The sequence below is a fragment of the Amphibalanus amphitrite genome, unplaced genomic scaffold, assembly GCF_019059575.1.
Source record: "Amphibalanus amphitrite isolate SeventyFive unplaced genomic scaffold, NRLGWU_Aamphi_draft 000091F_arrow, whole genome shotgun sequence".
NCBI classification, from domain to species: domain Eukaryota; kingdom Metazoa; phylum Arthropoda; class Thecostraca; order Balanomorpha; family Balanidae; genus Amphibalanus; species Amphibalanus amphitrite.
The window spans coordinates 58,586-79,826 of NW_024881587.1; the positions used below are offsets into that span (position 1 = coordinate 58,586).

Below are 21,241 nucleotides of genomic sequence, written 5' to 3' on the forward strand. Positions count from 1 at the left end.
GTACAACAACCATGGAAACATGGACTGGTCACGCCACTACCTAAAACAGCGGACTTGTCTGATGTAACCAAATTTAGGCCAATCACCGTGGTACCTGGCATCTCAAAGATAGTGGAACGTATTGTGCACCAGCAGTTGAGTGAATATTTTGAAAATCACGAGCTATGGTCTTCAACCCAGCATGGCTACCGGAGACTGCATTCCACCGAAACTGCTCTTGCGGTTTTATCGGATTTTATATTATCTGCCATGGACAACTCTGAAGTTGTACTTGTCGTATTGTGTGATTTGTCAAAAGGGTTTGACGTTGTCAACCATGAACTTCTGTTATCCAAACTCAGACTTTACAATGTGGACACTGCTTGGTTCGAGTCTTACCTTGCTAACCACACCCAGCAAGTGCAATACCGCACTACGAATGGACAGCTGGTTCGATCGAAGTCACTACCAATTCCGATGGGCGTTTTTCAGGGTACAGCGCTCGGACCGATCATGTTTTCCATTTTTTGCAACGATTTGTCTTTGCACGCTCCTGGTGCAACAATACTGCAGTATGCTGACGACGTACAGATAGCTGTAAAAGGTAGAAAGGATCAGCTGGATGAGATGATCTCAACTATGGAGAAACAAATTGCAGCACTGGCCGATTGGTTTGGCTCAAACGGCATGAAAATTAACCAGGCAAAAACTCAACTCATGGTACATGGTACCAAGGGTATGTTGAAAAACATTCAGCCGATCCAAATTAGATTTGGCACGTCGATCATTTCTGAAAGTGACAGTGTCAGAAACCTAGGTCTCACCATGGATCGGTATCTCACATTTGAGGACCACATTACTCAGCTGGTAGCGAAGTGCACTGGGCTTTTAATCTCGCTATCACATTCCAAACATGTCTTACCGTCCTGGACTGTCGCTTATGTTGTAAACGCGCTCGTAGTCAGCTCCATCCGGTACTGTGTCACCATCTATGGGTCTTGTAGCAAAACTCAGCTGAACCGCATCCAGAAGCTCCTTAACTTTTGTGCTAGAGTTATTAGTGGCCGGCGTAAATTCCAACATATCTCCGATGTACTACAACAGCTCAAGTGGCTGCCTGCGGTGCAGCTTGTGAGGTATCACAGACTGTGTTTGGTAAAAACTGCCCTAGAGACTGGCCTGCCGTCCGACATAGCAGCAATGTTTTCGCATGTCAATACTCAGTACCAGACCCGCCAGACTGGCCTTCTTCAAAACCACAGAGTCAGGACATGCTCTGGTGCACGGATGTTAGCACACTGTAGCAGCGCATTCAACCAGCTGCCTCCTGATTTACGGTGTCTTAGCGGAAACGCCTTCAAGCGTAACCTCAAGAAGCTACTGCTCATTGAGGCTTGGCCAGATGATTGAAAGGTGAAGGTATGCGGTGTTTTATATATGTATGAGTGTTGGTTGACTGTCTTGGCGAGTGATTTTACATCTCATTCATTTTATTTTTATCTCATGTGTCTTATGCATTGTAATTGACTCGGGTGCGTAAAAACCATCTTATACCTAGTGGATGTGCCTTCAAATATATTACGATTACGATTACGATTACGATTACGATTATCTAATCTTTGCTTGTTTTAACTCTATGTCCATTTGTACTGTTTGGTATTTGCCGCGTTGATGCATTATTTGTAGCCGTTCGTTTTACTGGCTGGATTCGGTATAACGTCTGTAGTCCTATGTTGAATGTTCAGTATGTGGTGGTGCAGTTGACCTGACGGGATATGGTTTGTCCCCTTTGCGACAGGTTCTGGAGAAGGTGCCGGGCGCACAGGGGAGCGCCTAGAGCGGCCCTGTGTCGAGCCCCCGCGCGGAGCCGCCTGGTGCCTTTTGCTGCCGTCGCCACTGCTGCTGCTACTGCTGCTGCCGCCGCTGCTATCGCATGCTCCCAGCCGGTCAGCACTGGGAGGGTCGGTCGGGCCCACCGCTGCTCTATCGGGATCCACTGTCACTCTATCAAGGCCCTATATCGCCCTTACCAGGGCCCACTGCCGCTCCCAGCCGGTTTCTCCGCCGCTTTAACCTGCCTGCACTGGTCTCTAATCACCCGCCACCGGTCACCGGTCACCACTCGGAACCCGCCCGCTCCTCGCCAGTCCAGTTTTTCCCTATACCGCGGCGCTGCCTCTGTCTGCCCGCGGGCCCCGGTCGCCGGGCTGCTCGCCGCCTCCCTCGTGCTGAACTTACTCTGCACCCGTGCTGGTCCTCCACTGCCGTGCCGCCCCTACCAGCCGGTCAACTTTGTGATCAGACTTTAGGAAATCATGTGGCCTGGATCGAGTGGATTGCTTGTATTTTCACTGCCTCATTATTAGGGTAGGCTTGCGTAGCGGTAGAAGCCGTTCAGGCCACATCGGCATTAGCTGCTTTAGAGGTCTCATTGGTCTGAAACCTTGCCAACTAAAGATAGTCGCCTAGAGGTTATTCGGTAGAGACCACGTACCTTATTCTAAATGCTGCAGCTGGCTGCTAGCTTCAATGACATATTTTTATTCATCATGTTTCGAGACCCCATTTGATTTAATATATTCGTAGGGCTGCCGTTTGGAAAGGGTCAACGATGTACAATGACCGATGAAAAAATAGCGTGTTTTTTCATAACAATGAAGAAGGTAGCAGTTCGCCACCCTAGCTTCATCTCGATGAATTACGAAGGCGTTTAAACATTCGCTCTGCACTTCTGCAGTCTGAATTATATTCAATGGAACATTTTTTTTGAACATTTGTTTTCATGAACATTTTTTTGCTCCCGTTTTCTGATCCCGGCGCGAAATTCCTTGGCTCTCAATATTTCTAAGATTTTCAGAGTTATGTAGAAGTGAAATGGTCAGCTAGAATGTCATTTATATGCAGTGTAATAGGACGTGTTCAGGTATTATAATATGACATATCAGGAAGGAAGGAAATTCATATTTTATTGACAAACATATAAATCTCATGCATTTTTTCCAAACAGTACGTGTCAGCTATTCTCATAAATATACAACAAAGAAACCAGAAAATTGGTAGGTGACTAACATTTAAATCATGCAGCCTAATTATTTTTAACTAAGTCAAACCATATAATAACGATTTTTCGTTTATTTAGAACCGATTTAGGCGTAAAACCCTGTTGCCTAAATACCGTTCAGTGGAGGGAGCTGCGATGCTTATACCCGTAGATCGCTAAACGCATTACTCCTGGATGTGCCGTTGTGCTTGCAACAGAATACTCAATTTTTTGTCTTCCTACCTTACCGCCTAAGATGTCCTAGATTCATTAGCTGACCGCTACTGAAATTTTGTGTAGTGCAATATATTCGACATTCATCATGAAATTGATTTCAAAATTGAACAGTTACGCAGAAGCATCAATACCAATACGTAAATACAACACAAGGGATCCATCCACTTTAAACTCATCTGCAATGGTTGTGTTCTTACACCGCCACCTGTCCATCCATCTATGGCCACACCGCACCCGTAATGTCTCCGTCTCCGTGTGCCGCTGGGGCCGCGGTAACCCGTGTGCCAGACGCGTGTAGACTGGGCCGCGGTAACCCGTGTGCCAGACGCGTGTGCCGTTGGGGCCTGCGTTCCGTTCACTGAGTGTGAGATGAGTTTGAGCTGAGAATGAGTCGAGCGCCGGCAACGCTATAAAGTCCTATACCCGCCCCACATCCCTGTCCTATGACTGGGTACAGTTGACAATCCTGTCCCATGTCTAGTTAGGTACAGTTCACTTTCCCATTCAATGCCCGGCGGTCCGTCCATGTGACTCTACCGTCCTTACCATGTGGACACATGCATTGGTCATAAAAATAGACATTGGGAAACGGCCATAGACGCAGGCTTGTTTTATGTTTTGTTCTGTAAAGGTGTGTTGTGCTGCCTGAATTTTGATCTTGTATCGAGACCGTGAGTAGGTAGACTAAGTTGTGAACTTGGATCGTGCTTTGTTCCGCCTTATGTCGCAGACAAACGGCTGCATTGAGATAGGCAGTGGAGCAGTGCTCAATGCCGGATGGCCTGCTCTGTACATGCACTTATATTGTACATGCGTGTTTCGCTGCTTAATTGGGTGTTCCGCATCGCTTGCACATTTGATGTTTTATGCCACGTGAGTACTAGTTTTAAGTCGTGATCTGATGTAATCGAGCAACACGATACTTTTGTGAGCTACATGCGAATTAAATCAGGGCAACAATACAAAATATGCATTTTCTATACCAGCAAGCCCGTTCGATTTCCGTTCGATAGGTCCAGAACAGGAACTGGTGCTCATATATGCTGGGAACAGAGTCCGCTCTTTTTGTGCATTTTTTATTGATCGGGCACAGATACAATGTAATTTGTTTAGAGAACGTGTGGATTCCGCAATGGGCGATGAGCTGCCCTTACCATCTCTGTTCTTTTATCCAACATGCGCTGAAGAGCCGCTCGGGTGGAGTATGTTTCGTTGTTTTTGTTTTCCTCCATATCCATGCATTGGCCAGATCAAGTAGGTACATTTGTAATCTTAGTTAGATATGTACATACATAATAGAGGGTGTACTGTGTCAACTTGCATGTTGTATTTTTCCGTTTGATATGTACGGACAGTTTAACACCTTTCACAGTTTGGTGCCGTTTTGGACATAGAAGTCGCCCACAATATGATTAAGTTGGTACTTACGACTACATACCTTTTACGCCATATGCAATACAATATGGACCCGAGCTGCGCTATACGAGCGGCCTGCGTCCTGTTGTGTCGGTCTGAGTGTCACCTCATCGCAGTGTGTTTGTAGCACCTTGTTGTGCGTACCGTGCGAGTCCGCCGGAGAAGCCAGTCGGACTGAATGCCAAACAGCGGTTTGCGAGTACAACGCGATACGAGTGAGCCCTGAGAGCGCCGCTGGTGGCTCAATGGCTACACACTACACAGGCTCAGTGCATGGTAGCTTCGTACGATCCTGTAAACACGCGCCGGGAGCGAGCCTTCGTGACGAACTGCGTGCCACCAAGGCCGGGCTCAGATTTGCTGTGGTCCAATACACGGCCACTCATGCCGGAGGCGCTCACTCGTTCTGTTCCATCTCAGTTGTGGCCACCGGTTTTCGGGCCGGCAGTCCGTCAGTCTTACCCGCTCGGCCGGTCTCTAACATGCCATTGTATTCGATAACTCGTTGTCGATGTGTTTGCATGTAACAGCACGTGTGGCTCCTGCGTGCGCTGTATGCATGCACTCTGTTCGGTGCAGACGGAGGTACAATACATACATACAATACAGCGATGCAAGGCACGGTATTTCTCAGTCGGGTGGTCGGTGTATTGGGGTTTATGTACAGACAGTCGGCATTGGAGCCCAACTGGCACCAGCCGCCTCTGGGACGGACAGTGGTCGGCGGACGGGGAACGGGCAGACCATCACTCTGTTCACTGCTCACTGCACGGTATAGTTACATGATTATTTAGGGGTGCATTTTTACCTATTTATACATTACATAGTGCGCTCATCGCAAGCGTCGGTGCGCAATATGCATGTCTGTATGCTTTATAAAGAACTCGCATAACTTACTTACAAAGCATTTATACTCACAGGCGTTCACGCATCCATCATTATGCACACGCATGCAAAGTTCTCCCGCGAATACTCGTACACGGAAACACACGTGCGTCGCGCACACAACGCACCTCTCATTTCGCTCACGATATGATACCTACAGGGTGTCCCAAAAGTTCGTTCTCACATTATGTTTGCATGCGAAACAGAGTACATTGCGTTTTGATATGTTTATGGCCCCTCAATGTGCTCCCCATTTCATAGGCAAACACATGAATACATGCAGCGGCATGCCAACCGGCATGTTTGGCTGCATAGCAGGCTTTAAGTTAACCCAGACTGACTTGACATGCGCCGTGAGCTCCTCGAGGCTGGAACAGCGCTACGCTTCGACGAGCCTCAATTTCAGCATAAGCAACCATTTTTTATGAAATTTTGATCCGATTAAGTGCCTGGCATGTGATCTTGCCACAAACGCCTGTCACAGTCTCCTTGCACCGCTTTTAAGCTTTGCTTGACCTGTGCACTGATGCACTGTCTTGCCTGAAGATGGGCCTACAACCTCCCGGATGCCATTTTCTCCTCTATAAATGTGTTCATACTCGCGGTTCGAGTTCAGCTTGAGGGCTGAAAATCTTCCTAGATGTTCTTGGAAAAGCATTCTGCTTCCCAAAACTGTTTCTGGGTTGCCACTTGCAGCTTGGTCAACTCCAGAAAGCCTATAATCCCACAACACAGTGACCCTGGCCTTTTGCATAGGAGCATAACGGGACGAAACGGAGGCCTCCTTCTTCGCCCTTATGGGGTTGTTTTCGGGTTTGGACGGGTGTTTCATCTAGAACGTGGACTAGTTAGTCCAGATGACCTGGTTGATGTCATCAGCCCTCTAGTTTTGTTTAGCCTAAGGCATAACGAAACTCATGTTTGGCCATTTTAAGACGTTTTTGACTGTTTTGTGCGCTCCGGTAAGCAAAGCTTAAGTCACCTTGAGTTATGTACCCCGAAAGAACACTCTTAAACAGCTGGTAATCCATCCTGAAAAGTCTGCTTACCAACTTTCTAACCCGTTGACCTTTTTGATGGCCACTTTGGCGCCACACAGTTTTGGCCACTTGGCTCACTCCTGAGGGCTGACTGGAAAGAGGATAAACTTGCAGTGATTGACTCCCGACAAATCATCGGCGTCACTTGCTGACTGTGCGTCCAGTTAGCGATGGACATTGGCTGCAGACTGGTAGGCCTCAATCACCCTCAATCGTCGCGAATGGTCACGTGCTGACTAAATACTGAGACGTACCCGTATCAGAGACCTCTATGTTGCGGCGTTAGCCGTCTCTGTAGGAAGCGGGCTCTCTAGCAAAAACTATTTTGTCTACAGAAATTAGCTACTGTGGAGCATATTTCTACTAGCCATGGCAACCACGTAAGCTCAATTACGAACCAATTTCAGCGTGCCTTTAAGCAAGAGAGCCTAAAAACGTAAAATTTAGGTGAGAACGAACTTTTGGGACACCCTGTATTCGTCGTCAAAGGCACATGCAGCTCTCTGCCTTCGTAAATTTTCGCGGCGCTCATCTTTGGTAAATGCACAATGCACATTGCACACGCCACAGTACAAAAAGCTGAATTCGTTACTACATATGTTATAAACGGCCGTTCATTGACCGTCCTATCCGTGAGTTCCCAGAAAGATGGGGTGCTCCTCACCAGCGTATGAACCAACACTCGAGCAGCCATGCCGTACCTTTCTGATAGCTGCGGATCGCTACATTTTCAGCATCCCTACATGCATTCCACCATTTGTTAGATCACGGCATAATGGCCTACTTCATCCACATCCCGTGGGTTACATCACGAATGTATTGTACACTACTCATTGAATTTGTCATTCGCCTGGCCTTTCTGTCGAACTCCGCGATGAGCATCCGCCGGCGTCTCATGCTCCTGTACTCAGGGGCTGGCGATTACAGTCGGGAAAACTGCTCGACAGGCATCGCCTTTGTTCTTACATCCTCGACACCCTGAGAAGCCCGCTGGTCGTCCTCAGCATCCAGTGCTGCTCAGTAGTCATCGTACTCGTCCTCGTCGTCCTTGATGATGCCGAGCTTCTTTGCGACGCTCTTGACGGAACTGATGACCTCCTCCTGGACCAGGTTGAAGCTCATCATCAGCAGCGCGATGCCGAAGAGCAGGTAGAGAGACGTGATGGCGATGGCCTCTCCCTCGCGGCCGCTGCGCTTCTGGTCGGGCACGAAGTCGCCGAAGCCGATGGTGGTGAGCGTGATGAAGCAGAAGTAGGCCGAGTCGAGGAAGGTCCAGCCGGCCTCCTGTTCCCGCTCCTTGAACAGGTAGGCGCCGCCGACGATGTAGGAGACGACGAGCAGCACGCAGAGCCAGATGGGCACCGACTTGGTCTCGGAGGTGTCCTCGTCGTCCGAGTCCTCGTAGCCGTCCGAGTCGTCCTCCTCGTCGAACGTCTGGTGCAGCTTGCTGACGCGCTCGGGCGCCGGCCGGCCGGCCGGCACGCCGCGCACCGAGCGCGCGCCGCTGCTCAGCGAGCGGCCGTACGCGGAGTCGGTGCGCGCCGGCGACAGTTTGACAGAGCCGCCGCTGCCCACGCTCGGCTCGTCCCGCAGCGCGTCCGCCTCGCTCAGCGCGTACCGGTTCTGGAAGAAGGGCGTGCGCTGCAGCGCGGCAGGGTCCGGCTCGGCGCGCGTGGCCGGCAACTCGTCGGACGATTTGGAGCGCTCCGAGGGCGCCGAGCGTTTGCCGTCGGCCGGCAGCCGGTGGTTGTGGATGGCCGCGCGGCCGTAAGCGTCTGGTGATGCCGGCTCCACGTCGTCGGGGAGTCTGGAACGGCATGTAGAATATCCAAGACAGTTAGGATAAATGATAACAATAACACGTCAAATGTATATTTAAACACACAAAGCTTTCGGTATGAAAATACCTTGATCACTGTGTTAACAGAAATGAGGACAGAAATGAGGACTCTGTCCTCATTTCTGTTAACACAGTGATCAGAGTCCTCATTTCTGTCCTCATTTTTGTTAACACAGTGATCAAGGTATTTTCATACCGAAAGCTTTGTGTGTTTAAATATACATTTGACGTGTTATTGTTATCATTTATCCTGGAACGGCATGTCGGAGCAGTGTGAGGGACAGTATGATATCTGCTGGATGGTGTTCGCTCACTGAGGCGAGGTAACGGGGTAGTCAGTGAAGCATTCCCGTGAAGCTTATTTCTCAGTTGAGCAGCGGATAGAAACAGGACGAGACCAAAGAGGAAAAGATGGAAAAAAATTAATTTACCCATCATGATTGGACGTTTGATCTCCATCGTGCCAAATACAAATGATCAAATAAATTACTTAGGTTTTACTAAATTAACAATAAATTAATTACAAATAAACAAATAAGGTCTGGGTTATTCGTGACATTGAGAAATGCGGCATCGCTGTAGTCTCCCTTTTCCACGTGTTACCAACAGTCGCCCGTCGATCACTGACCTGTACTCTCCCGTCTCGGAGGACGGGTCGCCGTAGGAAGCCGAGAAGGCACTCTCGCTGACCGCGCCGTCGGCGTTTTTGGCCGACCTCCGGATCGACCGTGAAGAGGAATATCTGTAAACAGAAAAAGTAATGGTACTTATCTGTACAAACACCGGCAAATCCGTGACTTTTAAAGCTAACTAGCATAAATATCCACACTAAAACGTAAATGTAGAATACTATATCTCTGATAAATGATATGTCCGACTGACTCTTGTTATCTTATATTGTTTATTTATTTATACATACAACAACATCCACAAGCATCGTGGCTTTTCAGTTGAGGTGATTATGAGGTGATGCGTTAAATACTATGGCAAGGATACGGATAGGATACGGGACGTTGTGATAGGATTGTGCAGGACTGCGAGTGCAGGATTGCTTACTATAAATCATTTCCTCTATTGGTAGCAAATCACAAGCATTCCCACTTCCCAGCTAACCACCGCTGCTCCCAAGTCCATTGCGCTGCTCGTCTGTACTCCACTGTGCCGCATTACTTCACTGTGTTGCGGCACAGCCTACCAATCCAGTCGGCTTCTTGCCTGTCGCCAACGCCATATAAACAGCCGCACTGTCGCGGTATCGGTATGCGGCGTGGCGCGGCGAACTGGATGGACTTGGGAAAAAAGGTCAATGATTATTGTTTTGGGTGAAATTTCGCGTTTTTTTATGGTAATAATGTCGTACCCAGTTATGAGTTATGACTGGTATGCGTAAATATCATGCACCTACTCCACTCCGTTTTGCTTGTAAGTGCTTATTCAATATCCGTTGCATAGCAACCTTACTGAGTCCACCAGCAAACACCACCACCGCGGCCTGGAAACGTAACCGAGCCATTCACTATCGACAATGAGTAACACAATCCCCCGATTGGTGACGTCACGCTCCTTCAGCAAGTGACGTCATCTGTAAACAGCGTCCGGGCCGGTCGGGTTGGGTCGTCAGCCCGGTACGATGGCCCTTCCCCGGGCCAACACACACGATCCCCGCCGCCGCGGCCCGCGGGTAACTCTCCACTTCCGGCGCTGTTCTCCGGCACGGGCTGAGCCTTTTGAACCGGGCTCCTGTCTGCCAACCATACGAGCGTCTGTCATTACATAATAGGAGCATATCACCGACCGTGACGGGCACTGGCAGTGGCGGCAGCGTCAGTGTCTTCCATCTACGCGTGACACTATAAAAACTCACCCCCGTCTTCCCCTGCGCCGGCGCCGCTTCTTCGGCTTCTTGGTGCAGATGTAGCAGCAGCACTTCCAGTAGACGACCTTGAATGAGTGCGCCATGCCCTCGCTGATGTTGGAGAGACAGAGGCACATGAGCGGGATGCCCAGGATGGCGTACAGCATGGTGACCACCTTGCCCCAGTCCGTTTTGGGCGCAATGTGGCCGTATCCTGCGGCACAGAAATTGAGGGTCGATTAGTCGAGACGAATTATTGCCCAAGCACGCTTTACTCACAGGCGGCGACGCTCTTATTCCTGTTTAAGAGTATGGTACTTATAGGTTGTGAAACAGAATGTCTTGATTTGTTAATATACCTACTTTCTTGTGATGATGCTGTCGCGCTGTATCTAAAAGCGGCCTGCATCGGTGATCAGCCTGCTGTATCTTTTGAATGGACTGAAAAGGTTCAAATGTATCTTTTGAAAGGTTCAAATGTATTTCGCATCACATGCTACATCGTTTAAAGCAAATGTGACCCTGCAAGCTGCAGTACAGTAAATGTCCTTGTAAAAACAGTGCAGCGAATGACCTTGCAGCAGTGTTTACAACAGGCAAACAATCTACCGTTGCTGACGGGCACTGACATTCTGCACTGGGCCGGGACCGTGCCTCTGGCCGGGTGAACTGGGAGGTGCGCCGCGGCCCGAACCCGACACCGGGCGCCCGGACGCCGCGCGGAGCCCGCTGCTGCGCCGGGCCTGGTCGGCTCGGGTGGCGCCGAGGGTCTGAGCTCTCACACGGGCCGCACGGCGCCATCCGATACAATAATGACGCATTGTTTGCTGCGGTGCGTCACGACTGACGCGGCCGGGCGGCGGCGCCCTCACGTCCGGCCGTGCTGTCGTGGGGCCGTGAGCCGTGAGTGGGGCGTGTTCGGCAGAGTTGGGTGGGTCAGCGGGCGGCCGGCCGCCGGGCAGACTCGACCGAGACGCTGCGCAGGGCGCAGGGCGCCTCTCCGCTGCACACTGCACCCCGAGACACTGAGTGGATATTTGGTGATCGTGAGGAGCTTGGAACACCTGGCGCTGTCACCATCGCTTTCGTCCGTGTTCTCTGACAACAGTCGGAGATCACGACTCCGTGGACTGCGGGGAATGCTCGCCCGGGCTGTCAGCTCGGAGCTCTGCCTACGTCGTTAGCTGGCATGGCCGCTGGCCGCGTCTGCCTCCTGCTGACGGCGGCGGTGATCGTGACGCTGTGTCCGCCAGCCGCAGGCGCGAGGAAAGCGATGCTCAGCCCAACGACCAAACGTGAGTTAACCCTCATGGTAAAAGTGGAAACATGAAGGAGTTTATTTTCTGAGGCTGCATCAAGTGTCATTTTCCTAATTGTTAATATTGTATCTTTTAACAATAAACAAAGACAGCCTTTTTAAATATGCCGTTTCGTACCTACCGGCTATGCGTACGCGCGTAGGATGTCTCTTGTTTTGGATAGCGATTCTTTTCATCGTGAGTTTCGTGTACACTCTGCTGACGTTTCGCATTTCCAGGGGACATCAAAGGTCACTCTCACGATTCTCATGACATTCGCCGGACGCACAAATATGTGATGAGTAAGTTGTTATTGTTTTGTTTTGTTTTTCTATGTAGAACTGCCTTCCGCCATGGTGTGCTTGCATTGTAAACATCAGGCATGTCTTTTAATAGTACCCCCAACGTGAAGGAATGCGACATGTGCAATTTTAGAAGGGTGATGAGGCCGATTTCGGCCTCAATGTCGCGTGACGCTGTTAGTGGTTCCTCGGATATGGAAGGGGTAATCTAATTTAGGACTCGTCATACCTGGTATAAGGTACAAATTTGCATTCCAATCCTTTTGTGCCCGACATTGCGAGCCTGATTGCGCAATAGCCTAACATGCTAGTTAACTGCATCAAATCATTCAGGTAGTTAGATTACGTCATTCCACCTAACAATGTTTTCTTTTGCCTGTCCGGCTCGGTGGGTGTCCCTATCCACTGGCCGACAATCACGGCCCTGGTGTCGGTGTCGGCAGGCCGCTGGCTGGGTGTGATCGTGGTCCGGCCGGCGCCCTGTCCGGTCGGACAGCAGATTGACATGCTGGGTCGCTGCCGGCCGGTGGTGCTGCGCGGCAGGGCGCCGCCCCGGCCCCGTCTGCCAGCCCTCTTCATCAGCGAGTTCGGCCAGAGCTACAGCGACTACGACTCGCACGCGCCGCGCGACCGGCCCACCCGGCTGGCCCGGCTCGACAACAGCGTGGTGGCGGAGCGGGAGACGGACCACGACGAACTGCACTACCGCTGATGTGTGGAGAGAAAGAGTCTTAGGGACTGGGCCAGTAAAGTGACAGCAGACGTGCCGGGATGAAGTGATCCTGCCGTCTTATATGTGCAACAGAGCTCCCGTTAGTTGTTGGTGGGGATGAATGTGTATAATTCACTTGTTAATACAAGGGTATTTTAACCTCTAAATGGGCATGTATTTTGTATTGCTATCGGGGAAAATTTTGATAATGCTTCAAGGTTATGTCTTAACCCTATTCCTGGCGGGCTCCGCCGGGACAAGAAACTGGCGGGGGGGGGGCCGATTCGGCCCCCCTTCAGATCTCAAAAACTACACATCGCAGCGACAAACGGCGAACGGCGTTTGATAGGTCGTTTAAAGATCTACAACTTTTACATAAAACATTTTCAGGTCAGGTCAATATTGAGGTCACCAGAGGTCATCAACGATAAAATGTTTTGGAATTAGTTACCTATGTAACTTTTAAAGTAAGAAACATAGAGACATAAAACCAATACATTTTTTGTTGCTCTCGCCGAGGCGATGCGAAATAAGTATGTGATGACCTTCACAGGTCAATCTGAAATTTGACCTGAGGTCAAGGTCAGGTCATTCATCAATGAGGTTGTGGGGTATGGTCATGCTGCATACCAAACGACGCGCCTTGACCAGGCGAGCAGTTTGGTACCACTTACAAGTCTTTAGCACCATCATGTCGTGATTTATTTACAGAAAAACGATTTATGACGTCACATGACCTCAGATGACCTTTGCCGGTGCCCCTGTCAATTAGCGGCACCAGGATCATCACCGATGAAATAATCTTCCATAATACTGAAAGAATTGGGTGGTTTTGACTCGTTTACACGAAGCAGGAGGCGTTTCAATATTTTCCCATAGGCTTGCAATGTAAAGGTCACGAGTCTGGCCTGACCTCAGGTCACAGATATGAAAATTCTGAGATATACAAATTGCACATACTGGTACCCTAACTAAAGCCTGAAGAGAAGAAATTGATCGGTCAAAAACTCTAGCTCTGGCGTGATTGCAAACTTTTCTGAGGTAGGGTCACCAAACCGCCTCTGGTGACCTGACCTGAGGTCAGATCAACTCAAAATTTTCAGAAATGTTGCGTAAAAGCCTTTTAGTAAAAGTCAGAAAATTTGAGCTTCCTAGCTCAAAGCGTTTGGGAGAAATAACCAAAAAACCTCAGGGGGGGGGGCTCCTGAGGCCCCCCGCCAGGAATAGGGTTAAGAATTGGTATATTTTAATGTCCTACCTAAATGTATTTTCTATGGTTATTAAAACTTCATAATGCCCGTTTTCCAATTTCCAACGATGGTTCGGTGATCGGTTTGCGCGCTGTACGGTCCATTATCTATTGCAAAAATAAAAGGCTGAAACAGGAAACGAGCGCACACTGGTCGGAAACGCTCCAGCGAGAGGCCAGCGGCCTTTCCGCAAAAGTTTTTTGCTTGTTATTCCACAACTAGTGAAGCAAACTTCATCAACTTTGCATACCTTCTCTGTCATATGTAAGCTACCAGTATAGCGCCTTATGGGGCGACTAACGGAGCGAGCGAGAGGGTGGGCCTTGCACGTGCGAAATTGCGTGGGGGTACCTCCAACTGACTTGTGCACGGCACCCTACTAACCGGTCTCTAGCGATGTGCCGAATTTGAGCACAATCGGCCCAGCCGTTCTCGAGATCTGGAAGCGGCACCCTGCACGTGCGCACGTGCAAAATGGTTCCCAACTGACTTGTGCACAGCACCCTACTAACTGCTCCGTAACCGTGTACCAAATTTGAGCGCAATCGGTCCAGCCGTTCTCGAGATCTAGAATCGACCCCTGCACGTGCGCACGTGCAGCAGCACCCCAACTCTGGCACATGGATATGCATTGCCTAGTGGGTGCCTACCTACATGCCAACTTTCAGCGCAATCGGCCAAGTAGTTACCGAGATATTGCAACAATTACAAAAGTGACACCTCTTCGTTTTGCACGTGGCACGTGCATAAGGGGTCACCTACATGCATCGGGAATAGTCCAATACTTGGTAGAAGGAATGAAGCTACCCTACAAAAATTACCGCGTGTAAATCGGTCAAGTGGTTGCTGAGATATAAGCGTCGCAAAACCGTGACCACGGCCGGCCGGCGCTCATACTCAGAAATTTCCGTTAATCTAAGGAAAGACTCCGCTCGCTTCGCTCGCTCCGTAATCATTTGTATGTCAAGCACTAAATATATGACGTAAATCTGTTAAGTTATGACGTCATAATTGAGTATAATACAGGATCTAGCACCACTTTAAGTCAACAAGGGAAATTGGGAGCTGCTATTCGGGCACCGGGAATGGTTTCATGCACTCCTTGCAAGGTCCAGTGCTTGACTTTAGCATTGTTGACTTTGCGTGACGTCATTTATGACGTCACTAAGGCCATGTAAGTTTTTCGTCAATAACTCCTGATCAGATGGAGCTAGAGAGTCGGGAAAGCCACCATTGGACTCAGGAAGACCTGCCGAATCGAATGCTATGCGATATGACCTCCTTCAACCATTTTCGTGACCTGAGGGGCTCCGACCTGACCTTGACCCGAGGTTAACACCTTAACCCTCGCCGGCACGGGGTTGATGCAACCCCCCCTAAGGTTTTTCGCAAATAACTCGCGTAAAAAGCGGCCGATCGCGACGAAACTTTCAGTACCTTCGCATTGATCGATTTTACACCTACCCTGAAAATTTCATGACCCTGACCCCAATGACCTTTGACCTGTGACCTCTTTTCCGTGACCATGTTTGGCCGAAATCGCGATTCGGCGTATGTCGGCTCGCATTAGCCGCGCTTTTGCAAGCTTTTCGTGGTTTCAAACGTTCAAACATGTGATTTGATGTTGCTCCCATACATTAGGATGGGTGTCAAGGTCACCTGAAGGTCAGGTCTGATCATTGACCTTTGGTGACCTCGGGTGACCTCGGTTCGTTTTTTCGAGTTTTACATGTTTCTAGGCTAGTTTTTGGAGCTGAATTCTAATTTAGCAACCATTTGAACATTTACGAAGTAGTTTTGGCGCCTTCGTAACATGTTACGAAGCTGTCAGAGGCGGTTGACACGTATTACGAATACCCGTCACAACCCCTACCGGTTGACCTGACCTGACCTACCCGACCTGGTCTAAATGCTTAAAGACATCATCTCTGATCAAAACTAATACGATATTCGTGATCAGCACCCCGGAAAACCACATAGCAGCCACAATTTACGACTTTCTAACAGGTCCCGATTTTCCCAGTTTTCGGGTCATTGACCTGACCTGGAAGGTCACCCGATGACCTAGGACCTTAAAATTGGGTATCATCGGCTTCCTCTTGTGACGGGCAACACGCTCGTTCGTTTTTTCCGCGAGGCTCTAGCTCGATCAGGGGCCAAACGCGAGGGGGGGGGGGGGTCGTACCAACCCCCGTAAGCCCCCCCCCCCTTGTGCCGTCGAAGGACGCAAAATGGCCTGTGCCGGCGAGGGTTAAGTTGCCTTCACCCGAACACCAAGTATAGCATTCAACGCGCCTGAGCTAGACAAACACGATTATGCCAAAATCGCGGCAGTGCGACAAATTTTTGGCAAAGTAATTAACCTGAAACCGAGCCCTTGCCTTGTGGCACTTACCTGACCTAAGAGGTCACTGGCTGACCTAAGACCTTAAAATCGGGTAGTACCTAATTTTTGCGTCTTATAACGGCACACAAGCTTGTTTTTTTTTCCGCGAGGCTCTAGCTCAATTAGAGGCGAAACGGCGAGGGAGTTGTACCAACCCTCCCCGGTCAATGTAGAAAACCAATCGGTCCGGTCAGGGTTAAATACCGGAATTGTGATCTAATGTAAAAAGACGGCCCAAGGTAACTCGACGTCAGTGACAGGTGTCCTATATTTGCAGCGCCTTATATTCACGAAGGTTTCAATTTCCACTTTCTTCAGCCGAGTGATGGTTGTCAATAGCAAGGCTCTCTAAATGCAAGCCGTAATCGCCACGCAAAATGTGGGAGGCTTTTGATGTCAATACATACATAAATGCATACATAAAACGCGCTTTTCACAAAATTCATAAACTCAAGCGCATCTGTTTTTAATGACCAGTTAACTACGCATGGATGCGTGCAGGCCACACAGGTCAGCGTAAGCCGGGCGCGGCGGCCGAGCCGAAACTGGGGCGGGGCGGGCGGTAGTTGGGTAGGAAGAGCGGCTCCTGCAAATTTTGCGCAAATATGCGCAGTTAGCTTTTATGTTGCCCTGGTGTAAATTTAAATCCTACTTCATTTCACAAAAAATCAGAGTGGAACTAGATGGGACTACCTGTTGTTTCCTTACCTAAACTTTGCAGTTATATTCCAGAATCACTGTAGGAGAGCCTTCATAAAAAAGCTATAGTACATCTTAGTTAGGGAAAATGTATACCAAAAATTTTGCACTGACCAGTCGGCAACTTCATAACGAACATTTTGATGCATAATATATGGGATTTCAATTTGGTGTCTATCAACAATAAGACTCTGAATATCTGGCTCAAGAAACCTCTTGCTCCACGTCAGTTTCCGAGTTCTGGGATACCCCATCTTCGGGGGCTGATTACAGCTATTTTTGGTCACCCGGATTAGTTTTTTTGGCCTAAGTATAATAATTTGATCAATTTCAAATCGATCTATATAAAAAATAATCCGAAACTCCGGAATCGCCCGTGGCCTCTCGTGATGGCGTTTCCGACCAGTGTGGAGCGGCAAGGAGCATAACTGAATGAATTACAGATATTTTTATTGATAATGAGAACAATTTAATTGCAGTTCATTTATTCTAGGCCAAAATTCACCAGAATTAAAAGCATTTGCCGTTCTACTTAAATGAAATAGTTATGGCATTTTAATTTTTTGATTATCATTCATCAAATCTATTTACTCTATTTACAAGTTCTATTTACAAAAATACTGCCGTTCTGCCGATCTTCCCGCTCACCTAACGACGTGGATGAAAGATAAACCGGCGACAGTCGTTGCGTGACGCGCGTGCTGGTGACGTACAAATCGTCTTACTATACGAGTTTGGACGTCCCTGGCGCCAGCCGAAACATCAGTCAGCGCGCTCAGTCGCGTGAGGCCTGTGAGGGGCCATCTGTGCTCATCAGGCCCACCCGCGGCGCGACCGGGGCTGAATGCCCGTCAGAGGCCGCCGATATTTGGATTGATGGTGGTCATTGCTCTACCCGTCTGCTATTATTGCAGCAGTCGACTGGGCCTCGGCTAAAATAGCTCACAGTCCTCTGAAAATATCTCTGATTGATGGAATTCTAAACAAGCCATTACCAAATAGAACTGGCTTATCGGTTTTACGCCAAGCTATTGAAAGAGTTATGAAGGAAGCGTTATGGGGGGGGGGGGGGCTTGCACAACCCCAGTACGTGTGGTGCTTTCTCCAGGCTTTATGCCAAATGATAAGGCAAGGGACGCGCGATGGCTTTGAAGTACTGCATCATGCTACGTTTTCGCACGTTTTTATGGCCTCAATGTCACCTTCTGAGATACTCTGAAGACGGAGACAGTTAACCCACGAGCCTCGGGGGGAGGGGGCATAAAGTTGCAAACCGTAAAGGGGGGCATAAAGCTGCCCCCCCCTACGTTTTGTGGAATATCTCCGAAATGAGCCACGAATGTGAAGCTTGGCATATTGGCATAGCTTCAAACGAGTAACTAGGCAATGTTTGAGAAAAGTTTGGTGGTTGTAGCACTGAAGATGACGTTACAGTGAGGCCATAAAGTTTTTTTTTTCATTTTCCGATATGGACCGCTTCTGATGTCGCTGAGCTGAGCATTCAACTGTAAATGAACTAAACAGCACCTGCTGTCATGCTAAAGCATCTAACCTAAAACTTCCAACCAGTTCCTGACCAATAATAATCGGTCCTTTGTATTCGGTCTCGTATATCGGATATATCGTGAGGAGACTGAAAGTCGCAAATCTATAATTTGACTTCTGACGTCACTGTGACGTCATTTCAAATGTGATCGATACCAAATTTGGGCACAATCTCGGCTAGGTATTCAGGTAGATATGTTAACCCTATTACTGGTGGGCTTTCTGGACTACGTTTGCTGGTGGTGGTGGGGGGGGGGGAGGCCGATTCGCCCCCCCCCTTGATATCTCGAAAACTAAGCGTCCTATCTTGATGGGACAAACGCCATTCGATTGCTCTCATCGTGAACTTTCAGATTGACTATAAAAGTTCAAAAAAGTTCAAAATTGGGGGTCCTGTAAGCAAAAGTTTTCGAAAAATTGCGTTTTACACATTATCACTAAAAATGCTATAACTTCTTTCTTTTCTGACCGAGCTTGATGAAACTTGAGGGGACCCTTCTTCATTAACTAGGCCTTCGTATATATATTCCGGTATTTTGGATATTTCAAAAATCATAGGCGGATTCAGGTAAGCTAACTTGGGATGATGTTTTGAATTTTTGTCATGGTGCGGGGGCCCAGCCGGGTTAACGAAAGAACAATCACTACGTTCCTTATGGAGCAGACTCTTCAAACAACATCGAGGTTACAGATCTCCTTCACGTTTCGTGAGACCAAGCCTCCCTCTGCTGCCTCACTAGGACGTAGCCTCCTCACCAGGACGTAGCTACCTTACCAAGACGAGGGCGTGGCCGCCTTACCAAGATGGAGCCGCGGCTTACCTATGGTGGTGATGACCACGATGGAGTAGAAGAGTGCGCCGGCGAACGTCCACTGCTGGTGCTCGTCGTCCTCGCTGCCGTCCCAGCCCTTGGTCTTCATCGCCTCGATGAGCTGCTTCTCGAACTCCTTGAGCTGCCTGCCGACCATGGCCGTCCAGTTGTACTCGTGCAGCAGGTCCTGCTCCTGCGTCAGCGACCAGATGGACGAGGTGACGTTGCGCCGGATCTGCGACACGTTCCGCTTCACCTGCAGCTCGTTGGTCGCCTCCAGCGCCTCGAAGGCGAAGGCGCCGATTACGCAGTAGCCCACCACCAGCGAGACGAGTCCGATATGCGACACCAGGAACACCAGGATGTTTTTGGTGTAGTAGCCGCAGGTGCTCCACTTGGACGAGCTGCCGCGGCCCGTGGTCGACGGCGGCATGGCGGCTGGGGGACGCTGCCGCTATACTCTATTTACTGCACGTGGGAGCGTTCACTGGCAGCTCAGCGCGTGCGGAGAGCAGCCGCGCCGGCCGTCACTGAGTGCCTCTGGGGCACCACTGATCGGGCATCGCACAGCTCTGCGCCGCCAGACGTCCCGGCCGCGCCGCGCCAGACTCGCCTGCGTCACCTCGCCGTCCACCCACCGCCACCGCAGCACTTTGCCGGGAGAGCACGCGGCGTGTGCTACCGCTCACATGCTGTGCTCTTCACCGAAACCGTATCCACCGTTCAACCCGCAGAAAACCATTGCCTTTGCCAAGAGCAAACAGGCCCAAAAATACTCGTCTGCCGCGCGCTGGCGGCGGCGGCGCGGGCCCACTTGGCCTCGTGCCGCGCCGGGCGGGCGTGCTGCCGCGCCGGGTCGCCTATTTTGGGATTGGTGCCGGCTTCGTGGCCACTTAGCACCTGGCCTGGTGGTGCTGCGCATCACTGGTGACAGTGCGACGGCACCATTCGGGGACTGGGGACAGCTGGCGCACAATGGGCCCCATCAGGTCACCACCATCGGCCGCGGCAGCCGACGGCCGGACGCGACCGAGACCCGCCGCGCTGCGCTGATGACTTTTCTCGGGTTTCAACACCAGAGCAGCGGGAAACGTTTGAGATGTGTTTTGACAAACAGCTGATGTGTGTCATGTCAAACAGAACACGAGAGAAATATTTCCTCGCCGCTCGGCATGAAAGCAGTAGGAGCAACACACAATTATTTCAGAAACCTCACACCAGTCTTTCCTCCTTTTCGGCCAAACTTTAATATTTTTACTTGATGTTTCCTCGGCGACAATTACGTAAACATACGAGGTTGTTTAACATCTTCAACGGAGCTTCATGAAGAGTTGTGTGACATAACCGTCACACTTTGGTTTGACCTCGTCACATGAATCAGAGCGCATTTGACACGTCCAGCAGTGAGCGTCCATAAATGAGAGGTAGGGAGGAGATAGAGGGATGGCTGTGAGACAGGGGTGGGGTGAGGCAGTCGTTCCATATATTATGTACAGTTCAGTTGCTTCTATAAGGGTCGGTTAGCTGTCAGGATCATGCTCCCTTTGACGCATTTGATGTGGAATGTTGAGATTAAAGTCGGTCTATCGGGTCTGCCCGATATTGAACGCCCATTCTGATGGTTACCCGTTACCCTTCCCAGAGCTCTTACTTCTTACTTCTTAGGAAGTTTTTTTTCTTTGTTGGGTTGCGAACAACCTTTATTGTTCGGCTCGAGCACTACAACTCTCGGCAGTCCATAAGAAGCGTTTGCATTGTCCCACTTTCCAATATTCTTGCCTGTAGCTGCCGTCGGTAGGTCTCGACCTGAAAATGAAACCGAACACGCGGTAAAACATTAATAAAGTCATCATTTTTCTTTAATCGAGGGAAAGCCGAATTAAATTGCAGCTTGATATGCGATGTCTTAACACTTTTCGAATATTTGAAAGCCACTCACAGCAGA

The 21,241-nt window shown here is 49.6% G+C and overlaps 3 protein-coding genes across 3 annotated transcripts in view; 2 read left to right on the top strand and 1 right to left on the bottom strand.

The window, feature by feature from the left end:
- The window catches only part of LOC122380078 (flotillin-2-like), a 19,003-nt gene extending 13,710 nt beyond the window's left edge, over positions 1-5,293 (top strand). Inside the window, exon 11 of the mRNA XM_043362875.1 lies at positions 1,778-5,293. Within this exon, the coding sequence (XP_043218810.1) occupies positions 1,778-1,816 (39 nt within the window). The 3' untranslated portion in view covers positions 1,817-5,293. The remainder of the gene's footprint in view (positions 1-1,777) is intronic.
- Positions 5,291-20,047, bottom strand: LOC122380077 (potassium channel subfamily K member 18-like). Its single transcript, XM_043362874.1, has 5 exons — positions 19,306-20,047; positions 10,302-10,506; positions 9,066-9,179; positions 7,074-8,404; positions 5,291-5,714 (listed from the first exon to the last, which is right to left on the bottom strand). The coding sequence occupies exons 1-4, from the start codon at positions 19,727-19,729 to the stop codon at positions 7,615-7,617; spliced, it is 1,533 nt and encodes a 510-aa protein (XP_043218809.1). The 5' UTR covers positions 19,730-20,047; the 3' UTR covers positions 5,291-5,714; positions 7,074-7,614.
- Positions 11,137-12,771, top strand: LOC122380079. Its single transcript, XM_043362876.1, has 3 exons — positions 11,137-11,587; positions 11,830-11,892; positions 12,336-12,771. Exons 1-3 carry the CDS (start codon positions 11,482-11,484, stop codon positions 12,602-12,604), a joined length of 438 nt encoding a protein of 145 aa, XP_043218811.1. The 5' UTR covers positions 11,137-11,481; the 3' UTR covers positions 12,605-12,771.
- Positions 20,048-21,241: the final 1,194 nt, after the last annotated feature.